At 45.0% G+C, this 23439-nt stretch overlaps 1 protein-coding gene across 4 annotated transcripts in view; it reads left to right on the top strand.

The window, feature by feature from the left end:
• The window catches only part of KATNAL2 (katanin catalytic subunit A1 like 2), a 152533-nt gene that overhangs the window by 124712 nt on the left and 4382 nt on the right, over window positions 1-23439 (top strand). For all 4 annotated transcript variants that reach the window (XM_033934923.1, XM_033934930.1, XM_033934914.1 and 1 more), the window contains 3 exons: window positions 1027-1137; window positions 11212-11374; window positions 12375-12477. In XM_033934923.1, the coding sequence (XP_033790814.1) occupies window positions 1027-1137; window positions 11212-11374; window positions 12375-12477 (377 nt within the window). The remainder of the gene's footprint in view (window positions 1-1026; window positions 1138-11211; window positions 11375-12374; window positions 12478-23439) is intronic.

The following is a 23439-nucleotide window of genomic DNA, read 5'->3' as shown; positions in this document are numbered from 1 at the left end:
ATCACAGATGTTTACAATGCCAGGAGAGTGACCAAATTTCCAAAAAGAGAAGAAAAGCGATAGTATATTATGTGGTTCAGAGCAGAGATTAGTCTAAAATCTTGTGTAGAGTGTTTTGTATCGGTTTCCTAGATGCAGAATTCTTTGAGCCATGTTTTGTTAAAATGTAAGCTGAAAATGCTTTCCTGACTAAATTTTTCTGTTTCACAATTTTGGCTGAATCAGGTTTCAAGTTATCGTCAAATAGCAACATATTTGCCTTATAATATAAGAAAAAATTTAATCTGTTCCTTTTAAATAGAGAAAAATTGTGCTGTTTAAATAGAAAAATTTGAGCAGAACTCTAGTTTCAAGTTTAAGTAAATTTTAATATACTGACCATTGACGTGCACCTGGCTGGTTTACAAAGCTAAAAAATATTAAAATAAATTTTAGAAGGGGGTAGGAGGAGAAAATGTGAACATTAAATAGATTACAAATACGAACATGAGTTTGAGAGTAAAGAGGGAGGAAAGTTAATAATTACATCGTTAAAATAAATTAATTAAGGGGAAGGGCGGGGGCGGAATAAAACACCAGGAAAGGGGATCGCTTCTTAAAAGCGGTTCGTTTAACATACTGCTATGCTGTTGGAAAAGGAAATATTTAGACGCTATGATATGCGTCTTGGAATAAGAACGTTTTTAGTTTAGTCTTGAATTTGTCGAGTGAGTTTTTATGGCGGTGTTGAGTTGGCATGGCGTTCCATAAAGTTGGAGCTACGACAGAAAAATTAGTATTTCTGGTGTAGTAGAATTTCTTGATAGAAGGTATGGTCAATAAATTCTGATCAGCCGATCTAAGGGTTCGGGAAGAGCAATAGGAGATGATGAGTTTATCAAGAAAGGATGGGAGGCACGAAAGTTTGATTTTAAAGACCAGCAGCAAAGTTTTATAAGTGATATGATGTGTCAAGAATTAAATTGTTTTAAGAAACTCATTTTTTTTCATTCACTGAAACACAATTATTCTTTTGAATCTTGGCAGTGGTGATCATGAAGGAAGTCGGAGGATGAAAACAGAATTATTGGTACAGATGGATGGTTTGGCCAGATCTGATGATCTTGTCTTTGTTTTAGCAGCTTCTAATCTGCCATGGTAAGAAGTTAAGACTGTGACTACTTTTCCAAAGCTTCAAAACACAGATTTTATTTAAATCAGTAGGGGGAATTGGAGATTTGGCTTTGGTTCTCTTTTAGCTTTTCTGACCAGACCTTGAGTATAATCTTGAATAAAATCAGCATGTGCTAATGCTGCCATATGCTAGTGTTTGAGGAGGTAACTCTATAAAGGTCGCTTAAAATTAAATGCCGGGATGCTGGGCACTAAGCATAAATTCTATGTCTGTGATTACGCATATAATTACCATCACAGAATGCAGGATAATTTTGTTGCGCAGTCTGTTTTGATGCTAACAATTAAAATATCTTTGTACCATTTGACTATACACAAACCCATAATCTCAAATATGTCATGATAATATCTAATGGAGTATTTAGCAGTTACCCCACTAAATTCCTGATTTGGCATAGAGACTTGTATGGAGATGGAAATTTCACCCATTCCTACTGGAATCTAACCCATACCCACTAAGATCCATTTCTGCAATTAATTTATCCCAGCAGCCCTCCATTTCCTCTCAATGCCAGTAGCCTCTCACGGTTTTTTGGGTGGTTTTGCTGTTGAACCAATTAGAAACATAGAAAGATGACGGCAGATAAGGGCTACAGCCCATCAAGTCTGCCCATACCATTGACCCCCTTTTAAGTCTACTGGCCCCCTTAACTCTACTGACCTGCTCTATTAAGTCTATATCCTAGCGACCCTATTCATTGGTATGACTCTCGCAGTGATCCCACATAGGTATCCCATTTATTCTTGAAGTCTGGGATACTGCGGGCCTCGATCACCTGTACTGGAAGCTTGTTCCAATGCTCTATCACTCGTTCCGTGAAGAAGTACTTTCTGACGTCTCCACAAAACTTCCCTCCCCTGAGTTTGAGCGGATGTCCTCTTGTGTTCGAGGGTCCTTTGAGAAGAAAGATATCATCTTCCACCTCGACCCGTCCCGTGATGTACTTAAATGTCTCAATCATGTCTCCCCTCTCCCTACGCTCCTCGAGAGTATAAAGCTGCAATTTGTTCAGTCTCTCTTCGTACGAGAGACCCTTTAGCCCCGAGACTAGCGCTTCCAGAGGGGGTAGTTGAGCAGAGTACAGTTTTGGGTTTCAAAAAGGGATTGGACGAGTTCCTAAAGGGTAAGGGAATCCAGGGTTACTATACAAGACAAAATGCTCTTGAGTAATAGATCACTACAGGTCATTGATCTGGGGGGCCGCCGCGGGAGCGGACTGCTGGGCATGATGGACCTATGGTCTGACTCGGCAGAGGCAATGCTTATGTGCTTATGAGACCATCCTGGTGGCCATCCGCTGAACCGACTCAATTCTGAGCACATCTTTACGGTAATGTGGCCTCCAAAATTGCACACAGTGTTCCAAGGCTCAAGCTGGTGTTTGTGCTACCTTTCTGGGCACTCCAAGCCTCATTGTGGTGCTCCAATTGCCTCAATTGATGCATTCAAGCTTCATTCTGGCATTTGCCAGAGACTTTGACTAAATTCCCGTGGGAATCCCTTGGCAACTTCTGCCATCCTTGTGGGAATCCTGCGATTCCCATTCCTGTGCAGCTTTCTAATTTGGAAGTGTGTAACATGTAGAATAAAACAGTGAACGGAGGACACAGTAGAGGGCACTGTGGCTCAACATTGCAAACCATTTTTAAGAAAATGCTTAGGAATAAAATTGACAGAGGCATGTGGTACCTTTTATAGTCAGATTGTGCTACACCCTCTCAGTATGACTCAATAAATTAATTAGTCTAGAAACTGTCACCTACTCATACCTCTGCCAATTTTGTTACACCAGACTACACAGCTACTACCCTTTTTAAAATGCTTAGTATTGGACAGTCTGAAGATATGTGTTGGAATGGTAGTGTGTGCCATATTTGCTGTGGGTGTTGGTTTCTCATTTTCTGTCAATTTGTAGGCAGCATCATTAATAACAAAAATGCAAATTCCATATTACTAGGGTGTCTATGCGCTTTACAGTTTTTCATGCTTCAGAACCATATAGTTAGGTAACTTTTTTTTTTATTTTTGCTGTTTATACTGCTTGTAAATTTAAAGAACAGGGAGGAAATAAGCTATAATATTGCTATTCTTCAACTGTTGCTGGCTAAACTGAGGCATAAACATAGGCCTCAGCTCTCTGGATGGTTCATAGTCTTAAGCACGTGAGACAAATGCGCGCCAACAAACGAGCGACAACAATTCAGCACAAGACTTCAGTGCGCTGCAGGAAAACTTAACTTTTTCCCTATTTTTTAGGGAAAAAGTTAAATTTTCAGTATAATGTGGGGGGTTACATCCCCCAACACGGCAGCACGATTCCTATTAAGTAGAGTGGAGGGGGTTCCCCCACACACTCCGTGTCGGAGCCCTTTAATAGAACGTTTTCCTGCGGCGCGCTGAAGTCTTGCGCTGAATTGTTGGCACGCGTTTGTCTCGCGCGCTTTTGTCCCATCACCCTGTAGATAGGGATACCAGATGTCCCAGATTTCCCCGGATATGTCCTATTTTTGAGGATTCTGTTGGCAGTCCGGGCGGTTTTTAAATTTTACAACTTTTGTCCGGGGAAACCGGACATCTAGTAACCCTACACACACGTACCTATTCGAAGTTCTCATCCTCCTTTCCCCCCCTTCCCCCCTACGGCAGGATCCTGTGCATTTAGTGCTGCCCAATTCGCCAATTCAAATCAATTCACTTTGATGAATTGATTTAAATCTATTTACTTCCTTAAAATATCAGACTCACCGATTCAGTGAGTCCTGACATACCTCTGGGCCTCATAAACTAGCAGCAGCGGTGGCATTGACCGGCTTGGCAGAGGGAATGTGGTGAATAGGCTTCTCCCGGCCTACCCCGCCAGGACCTTCCCTGTGCCGTATCACTGACAACGCGGCAGAGGGAAGCCCTACCCGGGTAGGCCACGAGAAGCATGTTCATTGCGCTGCCTCTGCCAAGTCAGCTACCGCCACCGCTGCTGCTAGTTTAGGAGGCCCAAAGTGGGATGGGGGTTGGTCGGGAAGTGCTGTACAGGGAAATAGGAAGGAGGGAGGAATGAAAAGCTGCCACACGGGGATGGGAGGGAAGGATGAAAAGCTTCTGCACATGGAGGGGTGAAAGGAGAGGGAAGAGGAAGAATTGGTAGAGATGAGATGGAGGACAGAACACAAGAATTGCCGTTGCTGGGTCAGACCAGTGGTCCATCGTGCCCAGCAGTCCGCTCACGCTGCGGCCCCCAGGTCAAAGACCAGTGCTCTAAATGAGTCCAGCCTCACCTGCGTACGTTCCTGTATAGCAGAAACTTGTCCAACTTTGTCTTGAATCCTTGGAGGGTGTTTTCCCTTATAACAGACTCCAGAAGAGCGTTCCAGTTTTCTACTACTGTCTGGATGAAGAAGAACTTTCTTTTACGGAATCTATCCCTTTTCAACTTTAGAGAGTGCTCTCTCGTTCTCTCTACCTTGGAGAGGGTGAACAATCTGTCTTTATCTGCTGTCTATTCCCTTCAGTATTTTGAATGTTTCAATCATGTCCCCTCTCAGTCTCTTCTTTTCAAGGGAGAAGAGGCCCAGTTTCTCCAATCTCTCACTGTACGGCAGCTCCTCCAGCCCCTTAATCATTTTAGCCGCTCTTCTTTGGACCCTTTCGAGTAGTACTGTGTACTTCTTCATGTATGGCGACCAGTGCTGGATGCAGTACTCCAGGTGAGGGTGCACCATGGCCTGGTACAGCGGCATGATAACCTTCTCCGATCTGTTCATGATCCCCTTCTTAATCATTCCTAGCATTCTGTTTGCCCTTTTTGCCACCGCTGTGCATTACGCGGACGGCTTCATCGATTTGTCAGTCAGAACTCCCAAGTCTCTTTCCTGGGAGGTCTCTCCAAGTACCGCCCTGGAAATCCTGTATTCGTGCATGATATTTTTGTTACCTACATGCATCACTTTACACTTATCCACGTTGAACCTCATTTGCCATGTCGATGCCCATTACTTGAGCTTGATTATGTCACTTTGCAGATCTTCGCAATCCCCCTGTGTCTTCACTACTCTGAATAACTTTGTATCGTCCGCAAATTTAATCACCTCACTCGTTGTACCAATGTCCAGATCATTTATAAAGATGTTGAAGTGCACGGGTTCAAGCACCGAGCCCTGCGGCACCCCACTAGTGATGCTCTTCCAGTCTGAGTATTGTCCATTTACCCCCACTCTCTGTTTCCTATGCTCCAGCCAGTTTTTAATCCACGTGAGTATTTCACCCTTGATTCCATGGCTCGCAATTTTCCGAAGTAGTCATTCATGTGGAACCTTGTCGAAAGCCTTCTGAAAATCCAGATATACAATGTTGACCAGGTCGCCCTTATCTATCTGCCTGTTTACTCCCTCGAAGAAGTGCAGTAAGTTCGTCAAACAAGATCTGCCTTTACTGAAACCGTGCTGGCTGGTCCTCATCAGACCGTGTTCGTCAAGGTGATCAATGATGATCCTTTATCAGCGCCTCTACCAACTTTCCCGGTACCGAGATCAGACTCATCGGTCTGTAGTTTCCCGGATCTCCCCTCAAACCTTTTTTGAAGATCGGCGTAACATTCGCCACCTTCCAGTCTTCAGGAATCTTTCCTGATTTGATCGACAGATTGGCTATTAGTTGAAGCAGTTCAGCTATAGTCCCTTTCAGTTCCTTGATGACCCTCGGATGGATGCCATTCGGTCCTGGGGATTTATCGCTCCTAAGCATATCAATCTGCCTGCATACCTCTTCTAGACTGACGTCAGCCCTGTCAGTTTCCTGTCTTCGTTTCCAGCATATAGCCTGATCGGTTCTGGTAGGCTGTGTATATCCTCTTCGGTAAATACAGATGCAAAAAATGTGTTCAATTTGTCGGCGATTGCTTTGTCCTCCTTTAGCACTCCCTTTATTCCATGGTCATCCAACGGTCCCACCACTTCCTTCACAGGTCGTTTCCCCTTAATATATCGAAAGAACGGCTTGAAGTTTTTTACCTCCTTGGCTATTTTTTCCTCGTAGTCTCTTTTGGCCCCTTTTACTGCCTTGTGGCACCTGCATTGATGTTGTTTGTGCTTATTCCAGTTTTAATCCGTTCTTGACCTTTTCCGTTCCTTAAACAAAGTTTTCTTGTCTCTGATTGCTTCCTTCACCTCTACAGTGAGCCACGCCGGTTCCTTGTTCTTTTTCCTCTTGGATCTCTTGTTGATACACAGTATATATAGATTTTGCACCTCGGTGACTGTGTCCTTAAAAAGGGACCAAGCTTGCTCTAGCATTTTTACAGTGCTTATCCTCTTCTTAATCTTCTTCCCCACCAGAATTTCAGTGCCGTGGCCGTTGTTCTGGACCGATGTTTCGTCCTGCGTCCAGGTTGAAGCGGATCATGTTGTGATCGCTGTTTCCCAGCGTTTCAGGAAGGGAGAGATGCAACAGAGGTAGAAAGGGGTGAGAGGAAGATATCCTGCATATGGTGGAGGGAAGGGAGAGATGCATGTAGAAGAGAGAGCGAGAAATGTTGGACATAGGGAGAGATGGTGCATGGGGAAATAGAAATGGTGCACATGATAATGGAGGGGAGGAAGGGAGAGATGCTGCATGGAGGGGAATAGAGAGGTTTGACCCAGAGCATAAGGCAGGGAGAGAGATGGTAGAAATGTTGGATATGGCAGTGGAAGGGATGGTACAGAGATGGAAGATGGATGGTGAGCATGGAAAAAGAAGAAAACGTCAAATGGGCAGGAGACCCTGGTGAGCGAGTTAACAGAAGACAAAAGAGAAAACAAAGCCAGGTAATTTGGTAGGAATGAATGTCATGAAGCGTTTTGGTGTCATAGCCCCAAGTAGGAAGATATCTGTCGGCAGCTTGTCCTGGTTTGGGAAGGCCCTGAGCTTGGGGCCGCTTCTGGAGGGCCTCTGCGCATGTGCAGATGTCAGCGTAATGACATCACATGCATGCGCACATGAGCGCAATGTCATTACATTGACATCCACGCATGTGTGAAGGCCCTCTAGACGCAGCCTGGAGCTCAGGAAAGGAAGCACGAGGTTAAGATGGGGGTGAAATGGGGTAGGGCAGGTGGCATAATGGGGTGTGGCTGGGGTGGAACAGGGCGGGGCCAACTGTCTTTTTTTTTTTTAAGAGGAAATCTAGTAACCCTATCTGTGGGTGCTTTGAGTGCTAGAGCATCCCCAATATTTCCAGCACTGCCCAGGCATCAAAGCTGAAATAGTCCCAATGTAGAGCTGCAGAGGAAAGCAGAAAGTAAGGCTGTGTCTCTGAAGCTATTCTCCCGGCACTCCCTGCAGTCTGTTGGTCAGATATTCCTCTGCCAGCCAATAAGCTGCAAATGAGGCAGGACCAGTAACTTAAGCTCCTTAGTCAGCCAATAGGCTGCAGGGTAAAGCAGGATAAAGGTTGATGTCTCCTAAGCTACTAGTCCTGCCTCCTGCTGCAGCCTATTGACTGGCTAAGGAATGTCTGAGCAATGGGCTCATAGCAGGGAGCACAGGAGTGTAGCAATGTAGATAAGACAGGCTTCCTGCCTTTGGCCTACCATAGAGAGGGGAGAAATGCTGAGGGAGGTAGTAGGAAATAAATAGATAGAGAAGCAGGGATAAGAAAAATTAGACATAGGCACTAATAGGTTATGGGATGAAAATGGCTGAGGGGAAGAGACATGGAATGTGAAAGGGAGAACAGAGCTGAAGTGAATGCAAGCTGGAGGGGGAGGTGCTTGGGCTGTGATACAAAAATAAGTGGGTTAGGGATGAGCTCAGAAAGAGGAAGATGCGTGGATGCTTGTGACATCATCGCATCACATCCATGCATGCTCGGAGGCCCTCCAGAAGTAGCCCGGACTTGGAAAAGAAGAGATAAGGTTTGTGGGGGGGGCGGGGCCACATGTCCTCTTTTTTTTCATGAAAAATCTGGTAACCCTAGATAGGAAGAAGAACTGAATGGGATTCAAAGAGCAGGGGGCTGATATGGGGAGATAGGGTAACCAGACATCCAGGAATGTCTGGATGGATTTTCAAACTCTTGCAGTTTGTCCAGGTTTTGGAAGGCCCCGAGCTTGGGGCTACATCTGGAGGGCCTTTGAGCATGTGCGGACCAGATGCAGTCCAGACTTAGGGAAGGAGAAGAGACAAGGTTTGTATGGGGACGGGACTTGGGTTGGAATGGGGCGGGGCCATGTGTCCTCTTTTTTTTTTTTTTTTTTCCCTTCAACAAATCTGGTAACCCTAGAGCTAGAGAAAATTCATGTTGAAGAGAAGTACTAAGGGGTGAAGAGAGGGATGGAAGTGGCAGAACTGGTGTGACTAGAAGAAAAAATTGAACCAGGAGCACAAAAATCTATCAACCATGCCCCTCAACTGAGCGAACCCAAGAACCACTGGGAGATATATTACTAATTGGACTGGGTATGTTTTGAGTAGCTGTAGGTGTATGCTTTTTTTCTTCTAACCTTGCAGTCACTGGGGATAAATAAGGTCTTTGCTAATTTTTAAGTGAGGGCCATTTTGGGTCCAAAAATTCTGAAGGAGAGCTGACAAATATCTTCCTACTTGGGGCCATAACACAAGTAAAATTTCTCAACGTTCATTCCTACTAGAACGCCTGGTCTTGGTATGGCAGGGAGTTCCTTGAGGATGCCGGGTTTTATCCCCCTGAATTTATGTTAGCACTTGTAAAGCTTATGTGCTGGCGGCTGGAGGTTTTGTGTCCACTCCAGGGGTTTTGGGGGGGGGGGGGTTGCCCTTGATGCCTTCCCTGGTGCAGCCCCACACAGTGGCGGTTTTGCCCCCCTCTACTCCTCTCTCATCCAAATGCCCAAGGGTCTCTTGGGATGAGGATTTTTGCCCAGAGGAGCAAGATGTTATTGATGAGGACCTGGACCCTTGGGGGGTCGGATTCCGCCAGCAAGGGGTTCGAGCACCCCAAGCTTGCGAAAATGCATCTGCGGTGCGCATTTTCAGCAGGAAGAGCTTCATGAGTTAATTCTTCAGGTCTCCTCGGTTTTGCACTTTGAGGACATTGTGTCGAAGCCTCTGTGTACAGTAGACTCCTTGATTAAGGGAATCCGCTCTGCTTCCCCCTCTTTTCCTATGCATCAGGATATTATGCTCACACAGTGGCAGGTACCAGAAGCTCCCTTTCGTTTTGTGTGCTCCATGGCCCGCCAGTATCCCATTCCTGAAGTTGCCTGTAGTAGATGCGGTGGTCTTGGCCATCTCTAAAAGGCATACTGTGCCTGTTGAGGGTGGTGTGGCCTTGAAGGACCCGGAGGAGCGTAAGTTGGAGTCCCTCCTTAAACAGAGTTTTGATGTGACAGCTCTTCCGGTCCAAGCGGTGATCTGTGGCGTTCTCGTGGCTCGGACGTGTTTTCGCTGGGCCAAGCATTTCCTTGACTGTAAAACTGAGGATTGGGAATGGCAAAGATTGAATTGGGTGCTTCTTATCTTTCAGATGCCATGTATGACCTCTTTCAAGCTTCTGCCAAGTAGTTGGCATTTGCAGTGGCAGCTCACCGTACCTTGTGGCTTCGCGCTTGGTTGGCGGACTCGGCGTCCAAAGCTAAGCTGACAGTTTCCTTTTAAGGGATCTTTCTTGTTTGGTGAGGACTTGGACAGGTTGGTTCAAACTCTCACTGATTCTAAAGTGCCTCGTTTGCCTGAGGATAGGCCTAGACCGCTGGCTCGAGGTGGTGCTGCTCGTGGGCATGGGGGTGATTTCTGCCGTTTCCACCCTAGTCGAGGGGATGCCTTTTTTCAGTCCCCTGGGCTCTCTAGAGTCAGGTTCTTCCAGCGCATGCAGTCCTTTCATGGTGCCCCCCGGGGTTCAGGTAGCGCCCCTGCCAGGTCCGCTGCCACCCATCCTGCCCAATGACTCCTTGCTGGTGCCCGTCTTGGTTCTGGTGGGCGTCCGGCTGAGGGATTTTATCCAAAGTGGGCAGACATCATGGTGTCTTGGATGGAATAATAAAGCTTCCTGGACATTGGTATTTGGTCATTGCAAAGCAGGGAGACTATATTGAAGAATTGTAAAGAAATACTTGGAAAAAACCAACAACATGTAAATTAAAAAAAAAAAAAATAAAAAAAAAATAGTGTGCATTATTTATGAAATACCCTTGTAAAAAACAGCAAATTATACCTGTATTCAGGAGGAGGGAAAAGTACCAGGAGGAGGAAGGGGGAAGGAGAAATTAGAGGAAATGAAAAATTGATGGAATAGAGAGAGTGTGGTGTAGATGGGCTAAAGGAAGAGAGGGACTGGTTGGAGAAAAGTGCTATGAATGACTTGAATGGAAAGAGAAAGAAAGTATAATGCTGACAATTTGCAAGGGGAAGGAGAGAGTGGAGGACTCTAACTTTTAATAGGTCCACATTACCTGTCCTGCCTCTGACATTTAGATAGGGGTTGGTCACTCACTACCAGACATATATTTTTTTTCTTTGCTGGCTGAGGGGAAATTTGTTGTGAGTTGAGCACTCCCAGTCATTTTCAAAACTTGGCTCCTGTGGGCATAGGGACCATAAATTGCTTTGCAGAAGTCACAGAGAGAGTTAGTGGTAGCAGAGAGGTGTTGCTATTAATCATATGGATAGTATGTACCATTTTTTTTTTTTCATGCAAAGAAGTAAATTCACTCCCTGAACGGTTCTGCATTTAGGTACACACGTTTATATCTGCTATTGACATGGAGCAAATGGGCACAACTAAAAGTAGGCGACTTATGCTAGTATTCTGCAACTGAATCTGGGCACCCAGATGCTATTATAGAATTAACCCTCAGCACACTAAACCTAGGTGCCTAACTTGTAGCATTGCTTCCCCTGAATTCTATATATGGCGTTCTGAGTTACGTGTACAATTTAACAATAAGGGAAAATTTAATTGCTAAAAATTAGTAACCCATTGAGATTCTTTTTCTACAAACTGCGGAAAAAAATTAATCTCTAGGATTTATTTTACTGGCCTGTTTATGCTGTATTTTTCTTCTTTCAAATTTATATTTTTCATTTAGGGAGTTAGATTATGCTATGTTAAGGCGTCTTGAGAAGAGGATTTTAGTTGATCTGCCAAACAGTAAAGCAAGACAGGCTATGATTCAGCATTGGCTTCCTCCAGTGAGCAACAGCGGAGGGGTAGAACTGAGAACTGAACTGGAATACAGATTACTCGGTGAGGTAAGCCAAACATTATGCCTTTATTAATAAAGAGTATTATTATATTGCTGGGTGATTGTGAATGGCTATTCTTAACCTATTTTCCAGGTGTCCTAGATTGCAGAACCATATAGCAAATAAATCTTAGCAATGAGATTTCAGCAGCTGTAAACATTTTATATCTGGTAAACTGTAAATTGAGGCATCGTCCTACAACTACTGTGAGCTCTCTCATAGTATTAGTTACTACTCATGTAGTCTTCTCCCCAGCCTCTTATTACTTCATTAAAGTAGGCATACTACTTGCAGCTTCCTTTAATAGTTAGAGAATGTTAATATTGATCCCCTTTTTCTGCAAGAGCCTTCCCTAATGGAGCAAAAAAACATACATACAGTGATGTGAGAGTTTTTCCCCCTCCTTATTTCCCCTATTATTGCACATATGTCATACTGTTATGGATTTTCTGGAGGATAGAGATGAGTGGACGATGAGGAAAAGGGGCATCTGGTTATGGTCGTACTCACTGAATCCCCAGCTAATTTATAGTTAATTAAGGAGAACAGACTTGACAGTGATGGCTATTGGAGTTGAATGAGTGAACTGGAAAGTTGTGTGCGGAAGAGAAGAATGATTGTGTCGGGGATGATTTTGGAGAGAACTGTGTTTTTCTGGGTATGAAGGCTAAGGGATATGAACTAGGTGTACATTGATGGTGGGGGATGGGACTGGGGAGAGAGACTGCATAAGAACTGTGGACCTACATGGGAAGGAGAGCAGAGGGAGGAAAGAGACTAGATGGGCAGTTTTGAAAGGGATTGGGTCACAGGGTACAGGTCGATCTGACTCTGTGTTTTCTATCTCTTTGCCCTTGCCCAGTAGCCCATTCTCATGGTGGGCAATCCAAGTCCCTAATACCTAGCCAGAACCCATATTTCTGAAGGTTAACATTGTCTTCATGTCATATTAGATGAAATAAGTATTTGTTTGAATAATATATATACAATTTTCATACTTTACAAGGAGACAGATGGATATTCTGGTTCTGACATAAAACTCGTTTGTAAAGAAGCTGCTATGCGACCAGTGAGAAAAATCTTCAATGCCCTTGAAAATCATCAGCCAGGTAGTTGTCCTTAACTACTTTTAAGCCATGTCCCTCCTTGTTTAGTATTTAACTCTCAAGCAACTATTAGACCCAATTTTATTCTCTTTCCCTTTAGGCTTCTTTTGAAGTGAAAAATAATGTAGTTTCCTAAATTTTCTGCATTTATAAGGTTTCATATACTTAAATTTATGGAAAGTAGACTTTTTAAAAAAAGAACATATTTTCTGAGGACAAGCAGTCATCCACGGAACCCGATTTAGACACTGACAAGTGCACTGTCATTTTAAATCATAAGGCAGAGCCCACACTGTGCGCATGCAGGTGACTTCCCACCCAACATCGGCACATGGGTTCAACAGTTCTAAGTTTTCTGTGGAGCTGAGAAACTATGTCTTTGGTCTCTCCAGCGCATCAAATTTTGAAGTCTTTTTTTTGTGCCTTCCCGATATTATTTTATTGGAGTTTTTTTTTCATAATTTTTCTTTTGGCCTTCAGGCCACTTCAAGCCCCTTTTTCAACCCTTTGCCATTTTTTTGTATACTTTTCACTCAAGCTCCCTGGGCCATGAGCCTTTTGACTTTGTATCTACTGTTTTCCCCTCTATGCCAAAGAGGGTACCAAGCGGCTTCAAGAAATGTTTTCTATGTAATCAGACCATTTCAAGCTCTGACCCCAGTAATTGGTATGTTCATTGTCTAGGTCCTGAACATCAGAACATTTGTTGTGCCCTCTGTCTGCATATGCAGAAGAGGTTACTGAAAGCCCAAACTTTTCAATTCGACATCGAACATGGCAGTTGATTCTGTGCCCAGCCTACATCGGTATCAACACCACATGCACTGACGCCATGTAGAGAGCATCAAACATCAAGTGCTCTGTAGAGACGAGATTCAACATTGTCTTCGTCCGTGCCTTATGCATGTAAAAAAGCTAAGAAACAAACATTCCTCCCTCCCCTATTAAGTTCGGCACAGCATCTTCCCAGACGGCCACTTCCTCAACAAATAGTAAGCGTCAGCACACCGTGAATTGCCCTCCTTCACTGAAGATCATGTCTCCTCCTAGGGGTGCCTCAACCATCAATTGAGCACCAACAGATAAATTGAATCATTTTCTTTTTTTTTTTTTTAATTCTTTATTCATTTTCGTATGTTATAACAAGTGTAGCAAATAAACTCATTTAAAACTTAAAGATACACACTTGATTAACTCTCATATAAGCATCAAATTTAAAATTTCATTACAAATTATAATTCTATAATATTTTAAATATTATGAAAGAAATCTAACATTTATATCATTCTTATTGAATCTAATAATCCCTCCCCCTCCCTCCCTATTCAATAAATCATAAAATCATCCTTACTGTGAAATTATTGAAATATTCATGTATTATATAATAACAACAAGTAAAACCCACCCTTTCCCCCCCTAATCAAATACCTTAACATGGGAAAAGTTAATCATTCATTACAAAAATCTGTTAACAGTCCCCAGACTTTCTGAAATTTACTAATATAACCTTTTTGCGTTGCTATTGTGAGCTCCATTTTGTATATATGACACACAGAATTCCAACAAAAATTATAATTTAACCTGTCATATGTTTTCCAATTGTATGTTATTTGTTGTATTGCTATTTCAGTTAAAAGTTGAATCATTTTCTGATTTTCATATGCTGGTTTTGAAGATGCAAACTTACCAACTAATATTCATTGGTAAGCAGGTGGGTGCTTATGATGTGGTGAATAATACACTTGCAACGCTTTGCAGTCAGTGCATGATGGGTGTTTTTTGACTGAGCACACACATATAATAATAATATTATTTTCTAAAGTTTTTCACAAATGTAGGGTTTTGTTTTTTATATTTATATATAATGTCAAATTATAGAATTCCTAGGATTCAGAACTAGACAACAGAGGCCACAGAAGTCACAATCTCAGTCTCAATCAAAGCAGCAGTCAACCTTTTGGCTTCTTTCTGGAGAGCATAGCCAACGTTTCTCTGAACCTCCCTCCAAATCTTCGCATCAACAAGACTTTTTAAAAATTTTCAACAACGCTGGACTCATAGCATTGGACTAGTGGGTGCACCAGTAATAGCTCAGGATTACACCCTGCACTTACTAAGAAAACCACCCACCAAGAGTCTCTTTTCAACTCCCTCCAGAAGACCATCCTTCACCAAGAACTCTTGGCCCTTTTCCAGCTGAATGCAATAGAACCAGTTCCTTTGCAGGAGAGGGGCCAGGGGTTCCAATATTTTTTCATAACAAAAAAGACCAGAGGTCTCTACCCAATCCTAGACCTCCTTGTTCTCAGTAAATACTTAATGAAGGAAAAGTTTTGCATGGTCTTTTTGGGAGCCCTACTTGCCCCTATTGGAGAAAGATGATTTGCTTTGCTCTCTAGACCTCAAAGAAGCTTACACTCACATATCCATACTTCCTGCTCACAGGAAATATCTTCATTTTTTTAATTAGATCTCGTCACTTCCAGTTCAAGGTCCTGCTCTTTGGCCTAGCATCTGTACTAAGAGTTTTCATAAAGTGCCTTGTAATGGCTGTAGCCCTTCGTTCATGGAGGTTTCACATCTTTCCCTATCTGGATGACTGGTTGATCAAGGTTTCTTGATCGCTACTAGCTCAGCTTACCATCAAATCAATAGTTCGTCTGCTAGAAGTTCTAGGGTTTGCAGTAAACTATCAAAAATCACATCTGCAACCTATCCAGATCTCTGAGTTTATAGGACCTTTCTTAGATACTACTCAGGGTCAAACTTATCTACCTCGACAAAGTTGACAATCTCCTTCAGCTGTGCCACACAGTTTCCTCATTGCCACATATAACAGCATGTCAGATACTACATACCCTCAGCCACATGGCCTCCACAGTCCACATTACTCTATTTACATGTCTCAATGTCAGAATTCCACAATGGACTCTGTTGACCTAATGATTTCAGGCCACCGGTTCCCTATCTGCTGCAATACAAGTCACCACAGAACTTTGTCACGTCTTCCAGTGGTGGATACTTCCATCCAACCTCTCTCAAGGTCTCCCCTTCCAGCATCCCCCTCCTCCTCATCAGAAACCTCTCCCCACATATGCTTCAATGTTCAGCTGGGGAGCTCATTGCAACAGCCTCAAGAAGTCTTATCTCCTTACGAGAAAACTCTCTACATCATCTCCTCAAGCTCTGAGCAATTTGCAGTGCTCTCCAATCATTTCAAGACCATATTCTCACCAAATAGTCCTTATACCCACATAAAATTAAGTTGCTATGTTCTATCTAAACAAACAAGGAGGCACAGGATCTTGCCCTCTCTGCATGGAAGCGATTCAGATGTGGATTTGGACAATTGCTCAGAGCAGTATACCTGGTAGGAAAGCAAAATGCATTAGCAGGCTCTTTCAGCCCCGCGAGTGGTCTCTCAACATGTCCATCTTGCATCAGATTTTCTCCAAATGGGGGACTCTAGACATAGATATCTTCGCTTCTCCTCACAACAACAAACTTCCACTCTTCTTTTCCAGACGCTATGCCTTGTGTATGAATTCCCTTCAATATCTCTCATCGGGGAAAACTCTACTCAGCTTTGCCAGGATTGAGGCACTGTGATCCTAATTGCACCCTGTTTGCCGCATCAGCCATAGTTCCCTCTCCTCCTAAAGCTCTCAACTTGGGAACCCTACAAATTGCAACTGTTTCCAACACTTCTAATACAAAGCAAAGGCTATCTCCTTCATCCCAACCCTCACTTATTAGCGCTCACAGCATGGTATCTCTCACTATGCGCTTAAATACCTACACACGTTCTGCTCCAGGATTGGCTCTCATTGAAGCATCCAGAAATCCCTCCACACAAGTGTTTTAAGTGGACTCGTATTACTGTCTGATGTGGACTCCATTCTCTTGATCCTGTCATTTGTCCACTACCTTCCATTCTGGACTATCTTCTTCATCTCTCTAATTCAGGCCTAAAGACTAACTCAGTTTGAGGTCATCTCGGTGTCATCATTGCATTTCACTCACCATTAGATAAGAAGCCACTTTCTGTTCATCCCTTGGTTTCCAGATTCATGGAAAGGACTTTACCATACTAAACCACCTGTCAAGCCTTTGTTGCCTGGGATCTTAATGTGATACTTTCTGCTCTTTTGAAGTTGCGTTGAACCACTCATGACTTGCTCACTGAAACATCTTACTTGAAAAGTGTTTTTTCTCATAGCCTTAACATTTGCATGCCGGGTAAGTGAACTATGAAGACTTGTATCAGAACTACCCTAAGCAAGATTCTACCATGACAGAGTTGTCCTTCAGATTCATCCGAAATTCATTTCAAAATTTGTCTCAGAATTTCATCTCAGTCAGTCCATATTTCTACCTGGCTTCTTCCCAATACATACACACAAAATCAGAACAGACTGCCTAATCCAAAATTTGACCCCATTGCCTGTCTAGGACCTAAAAGAGAGAGGAAAAGTCTTTTTTTATTTATTTTGTTTACATCACAGAACCGGCATGGGGTTGGAGAGGTTGTAACCCTATACTTCTGCTAAGACTAAGGGGTCTTTTTATTAAGGTACGCATAGTGCGCGCTAAATCGGTTAGCGTACCTTAATAAAAGGACCTCTATTCAGCTGGCGTTAGTTGAACACGATTCTTGTTCTCTGATACTGGGCGGGGATTTCAATCAAATTCAAGATATTTACATAGACAGATCATCCTCTTGCAGACCCTCCAAATCCAGATCTTTTGCAGCTCTACATGCTTTAAAAGAAGCCTTCTCCCTTGTAGATCCATGGCGCTTACTAAATCCAAAAGGTAGGGAATATTCCCACTTTTCACCGCCACATAACACATACTCGAGGATTGATTTCTTTCTTCTTTCCTCTTCTCTCATTCAAGATGTGACAAGCACTATCATACACCCAATATCTCTTACAGACCATGCAGCTATTTCTTTGCATTTATCTGTTTCTGCTCCGCACAAAGAATCTCCCTCTTGGCGACTTAACAATACCTTACTCTTAGATGAGATAATAATGGACAAAATCAAATCCTTTACTACAGAATTCTTCGAACTCAATACAAAAGATCCAGAAATTTGTTCTTCTATCGTCTGGGAAGCCTACAAAGCTTCTCTCAGAGGTGAATTGATTAAGCTTGCTTCCTGGAAAAAGAAACAATCCATGCAAAAAGAAAAAGAATTGGAAATTTCTATCAAAAACCTAGAATTACAACATATGTCTACTCATTTACATGATCCATCCTTATTCCAACGTATCCAAAACCTTAAATATGAATATAATACTTTGGTCTCTTGCACGGCCCGACGAGATATCTTTATTTCAACTTCTGGTCACTATATGGGAGATAATCTTATGGGTCGCCCTTTAGTTAGATATCTCAAAACCAAATCAAAACGTTTACACATTACAGCTATTCAAGACCCATCAGGACAATTAGTAAGAACCAGATCTTTGATTTCCTCCCAATTTGAAAAATTTTATACTGCCCTATATCATTCTGAGTCTTCGGCCCCTGATTCGGACATAGATTCTTTTCTTGCTTCTTTAGCTCATCCGACTATATCGGAATCTATTAAAGCAAAACTAGATGCTCCTATAACTACAAATGAGATTGAGACTGCTATATCCTCCTTACCCGTTGGGAAAGCCCCTGGACCAGATGGGTTTACTGGTGAATTTTTTAAAAGTTTCCGAGCTCTCTTGGCACCTCAACTTCTAACATATTATGATTTCCTCCACTCCACTCCGGACAAACAATTTAACTTCACTGAGGCCACCATTGTAGTTATTCCCAAGCCAGATAGGGAGGCTACTTTGGTTAAAAATTTTCATCCTATCTCTCTCCTCAACTTGGATTACAAAATCATGGCGAAAATTCTAGCACTAAGACTTACCACAGTGATCCCAACCCTCATACATAAAGATCAAACGGGATTCATCAAACAAAGATATATAGGAGATAATTTACGTTTATTTCATCATATAAATGCTCACGCCAAAACAATGTTAGAGCCTGTGATTGGCCTGGCCATCGATGCTGAAAAGGCCTTTGACCGAGTGGAGTGGCCTTTCTTATTCCGAGTACTGAAATGGTACAACTTTGGTTCCTTTTTCACAAATTGGATAGAAACATTATATCGTCAACCCACGGCCCGTATCCTGATTAATAACTCTCTCTCTAATAGATTTTCCCTTCACAGAGGTACCCGTCAAGGCTGTCCCCTTTCACCATTATTATTTGATTTAGCATTGGAACCTCTATTATCTGCTATCCGACAATGTTCCCTAATAAAAGGTATTCCCTCATCCAATCGAGACATTAAATTGGCAGCTTATGCCGATGACGTTCTCCTCTTTCTCAGAGATCCTCTTGTCTCTTTACCCCATCTCATTTGCATAGTTTCCCAATATTCTCGTCTCTCGGGATACTCTGTCAATTGGGAGAAGTCGGAGATCTTTCCTCTCAATGACCATATTTCCTTCTCAGATCTAGCTCATTTCTCTTTTCCATGGTCACAAGGAGCTGTGAAATATTTGGGAATCCTAATTCATAAAGATCCAGATCATGCTCAGGATCTTAACATATCCAAAATCAAAAATTTAGTTTTAAATACCACAACGCGTTGGTCCCCACTTTATCTGTCCTGGTGGGGTAGAATAGCCTCCATTAAAATGACTCTGGCTCCACAAATTAATTACATTCTTTCTATGCTTCCCCTTTTATGCCGGAAAAAATTCTTTCATTGGCTTAATATGAAAATTTCTGAATTTATTTGGAATAAGAAAAAAACCTCGTATTGCTCTCGCCAAGCTGAAGGCCTCTAAGATTAATGGCGGCCTAAATCTACCAGATTTTTACTACTATTACCATATTTTCGCGGATATAACGCGCGCGTTATACGCGATTTTACCTACCGCGCATACCCCTCGCGCGTTATATGCCTGAGCGCGGTATAGAAAAGTTTTTAAACATAGTTCCCACCCCGCCTGACGCCCGATTCACCCCCCCAGCAGGACCGCTCGCACCCCCACCCCGAACGACCGCTCGCACGCGCTCCCACCCGCACCCGCATCCACGATCGGAGCAAGAGGGAGCCCAAGCCCTCTTGCCCGGCCGACTCCCCGACGTCCGATACATCCCCCCCCCCCGAAGGACCGCCGACTTCCCGACAATATCGGGCCAGGAGGGAGCCCAAACCCTCCTGGCCACGGCGACCCCCTAACCCCACCCCGCACTACATTACGGGCAGGAGGGATCCCAGGCCCTCCTGCCCTCGACGCAAACCCCCTCCCCCCAACGACCGCCCCCCCCCAAGAACCTCCGCCCGTCCCCCAGCCGACCCGCGACCCCCCTGGCCGACCCCCACGACACCCCCACCCGCCTTCCCCGTACCTTTGTGTAGTTGGGCCAGAAGGGAGCCCAAACCCTCCTGGCCACGGCGACCCCCTAACCCCACCCCGCACTACATTACGGGCAGGAGGGATCCCAGGCCCTCCTGCCCTCGACGCAAACCCCCCTCCCTCCAACGACCGCCCCCCCCCAAGAACCTCCGACCGCCCCCCCAGCCGACCCGCGACCCCCCTGGCCGACCCCCACGACCCCCCACCCCCTTCCCCGTACCTTTGGAAGTTGGCCGGACAGACGGGAGCCAAACCCGCCTGTCCGGCAGGCAGCCAACGAAGGAATGAGGCCGGATTGGCCCATCCGTCCTAAAGCTCCGCCTACTGGTGGGGCCTAAGGCGCGTGGGCCAATCAGAATAGGCCCTGGAGCCTTAGGTCCCACCTGGGGGCGTGGCCTGAGACACATGGTCGGGTTTGGCCCATGTGCCTCAGGCCGCGCCCCCAGGTGGGACCTAAGGCTCCAGGGCCTATTCTGATTGGCCCACGCGCCTTAGGCCCCACCAGTAGGCGGAGCTTTAGGACGGATGGGCCAATCCGGCCTCATTCCTTCGTTGGCTGCCTGCCGGACAGGCGGGTTTGGCTCCCGTCTGTCCGGCCAACTTCCAAAGGTACGGGGAAGGGGGGTGTGGGGGTCGGCCAGGGGGGTCGCGGGTCGGCTGGGGGACGGGCGGAGGTTCTTGGGGGGGGGGCGGTCGGGGGGGGGAGGGGGTTTGCGTCGAGGGCAGGAGGGCCTGGGATCCCTCCTGCCCGTAATGTAGTGCGGGGTGGGGTTAGGGGGTCGCCGTGGCCAGGAGGGTTTGGGCTCCCTTCTGGCCCAACTACACAAAGGTACGGGGAAGGCGGGTGGGGGTGTCGTGGGGGTCGGCCAGGGGGGTCGCGGGTCGGCTGGGGGACGGGCGGAGGTTCTTGGGGGGGGGCGGTCGTTGGGGGGAGGGGGTTTGCGTCGAGGGCAGGAGGGCCTGGGATCCCTCCTGCCCGTAATGTAGTGCGGGGTGGGGTTAGGGGGTCGCCGTGGCCAGGAGGGTTTGGGCTCCCTCCTGGCCCGATATTGTTGGGGAGTCGGCGGTCCTTCGGGGTGAGGGTGCGAGTGGTCCTGCCGGGGGGGGGGATGTATCGGACGTCGGGGGGGGGGGGCATCAGGCTTTCAGGATGGGGACAGACCTTCAAGGGGGGACAGGACTTCAAGGGGGGACAGTGCACGGAAAGTCAGGGGGGGTGAACGGAGAGTCAGGACAGCGCACGGAAAGTCAGGGCAGTGCACGGAAGTCAGGGGGGTGAACGGAGAGTCGGGACAGCGCACGGAAAGTCAGGGCGGGCGAAAGGAGCGTCGGGCATCATGCGCGTTATATGCCTGAGCGCGGTATAGAAAAGTTTTGGTACATATCATCGTGATTTCTGCGCGCTATACCCCTGTGCGCGTTTTACACAGGTGCGCGTTATATCCGCGAAAATACGGTATATTGCATCATTAGCCAAATATGGAGCTCAATGGATAGTTGATTCGAACCCTCAAGATCAACCAGCATGGTTTGAAATAGAACGCTTTTTATGTACACCACTGCACGTCTCGTGCTTTCTTACAGTGTCAATACCTAGACACTTGAGAAGGTATTCTTTATTATGTGCAACGCAACATGCTTTACACCTATTAGATGCAGCGGCTGAGATTCACGCTGATGAAGGCCCACTCATGTCCCTTTGGAATAACTCTAAAATTCAAATCAGCGGAAGATCCCTCTCATGGAAGAGGTGGCAGCGGGCGGGTGTGTGGTTTGTTCATCAATTGGTCTCCTCTAATTCTTTTGTCCCCTTTGATATTTTCCGTTCCACATACTCACTCCCATCCTCTGTACGTTCACAATGGCTTATGCTTACTGGAATATTAGCTAATATACATACACGCCCTGACTTTATGATCTCTATTCATACTGTTCGTCATTGGTCTACTCTGGCTTTACTGAAGGGTAAGGCAATATCTCTTTTTTATGGTATACTAAGAGCAGTGTTTTTCAACCTTTTTTGGGCAAAGGCACACTTGTTTCATGAAAAAAATCACGAGGCACACCACCATTAGAAAATGTTAAAAAATTTAACTCTGTGCCTATATTGACTATATATAAAGTAATTCACTTGAGTGCCACCGCCGCCATCGGGAACAGGCCGTCGCCAAATTCTCCCTGCTTCTCTTCCCCGCAGGGCCGACCAACTCTCGCCACCCGTCGTCAATTCTAACGTCGGAGAGGACGTTCTAGGCCAGCCAGGCAGCGATTGGCTGGCCCAGAACGTCCTCTCCGACGTCAGAATTGACACGAGTGGCGAGAGTTGGCCGGCCCCACAGGGAAAAGCAGGGAGAACTTGGCGCCGGCCTGTTCCCGTTGGCGGCGGTGGCACTCAAGTGGCTAAAGAGCCGCAGTTTGCCGGCCTAGGGACAACACTGGAGGGTGGCCAGCTGTGCACCCCCTTGGGACGTAAACCCGGGGTGGGGCAGACCGCCCCCCCCACCCTGGTATGCCACTATCTGTACCTCACTCCCTCCCTATGACCAAAAATTCTCCTTTCTTCTATTCCCCGTGTACACAACCATCTCTTTCCCTCCCTTCCTCTCTCCAAAGTCCATGCCTTCTGTGTCCAAACACTCATTCCCTCCCCCACCTCAGCATCTCTTTCCCTCCCTTCCTCTCTCCCAAGTCCATTTCTTCTGTGTCCAAAAACCCATTCCCTCCCCCACCTCAGCATCTCTTTCCCTCCCTTCCTCTCTCCCAAGTCCATTTCTTCTGTGTCCAAAAACGCATTCCCTCCCCCACCTCAGCATCTCTTTCCCTCCCTTCCTCTCTCCCAAGTCCATGCCTTCTGTGTCCAAACACTCATTCCCTCCCCCACCTCAGCATCTCTTTCCCTCCCTTCCTCTCTCCCAAGTCCATTTCTTCTGTGTCCAAAAACGCATTCCCTCCCCCACCTCAGCATCTCTTCAAGTTTCAAGTTTATTCAGTTTTTGATGAATCGCCTATTACAGATTCTAGGCGATGTACATATTACAATTTAAATAGAAGAAACTTACAAAAATAATTCAAATTACAATTTACAAAATTAAAAGAACAATCACATGAGGTTAAGGAATGGGGGTAAAAGTTACAATAATTGGGTATAGTTAAAAAAAAGGAAAGAACAATGGGAAGGGTATAATAAGACCAGAGCACCATGTAAGAAAAAAATTTCAAAATAATTAAGAAAAATCGTAGGCATCTTTAAATAAATAGGTCTTTAATTGTGTTTTGAATTTAACAATATCTGGTTCGGATCGAATATACTGTGGTAAAGTATTCCACCATTGAGGGCCCATTACAGTAAAAATATCCAGTCTTCTGGTCCCAATTATTTTTAATGAGGGTACGGAAAGTAAATTTTGTTCTGATGATCGCAGTGAGCGTTTTGGCTTATAAGGAATTAATAGTTTGGATATGAATTGGGGTTCATTAGATGCTAATGTTTTAAAAATAAGAAACATTATTTTAAACATGATCCTATGACCTATAGGTAACC

This window comes from Geotrypetes seraphini, chromosome 1, assembly GCF_902459505.1.
Source record: "Geotrypetes seraphini chromosome 1, aGeoSer1.1, whole genome shotgun sequence".
Lineage (NCBI taxonomy): Eukaryota > Metazoa > Chordata > Amphibia > Gymnophiona > Dermophiidae > Geotrypetes > Geotrypetes seraphini.
Note: the sequence above shows the minus strand (reverse complement) of the source record. Positions and strands in the feature narration are given on the sequence as shown.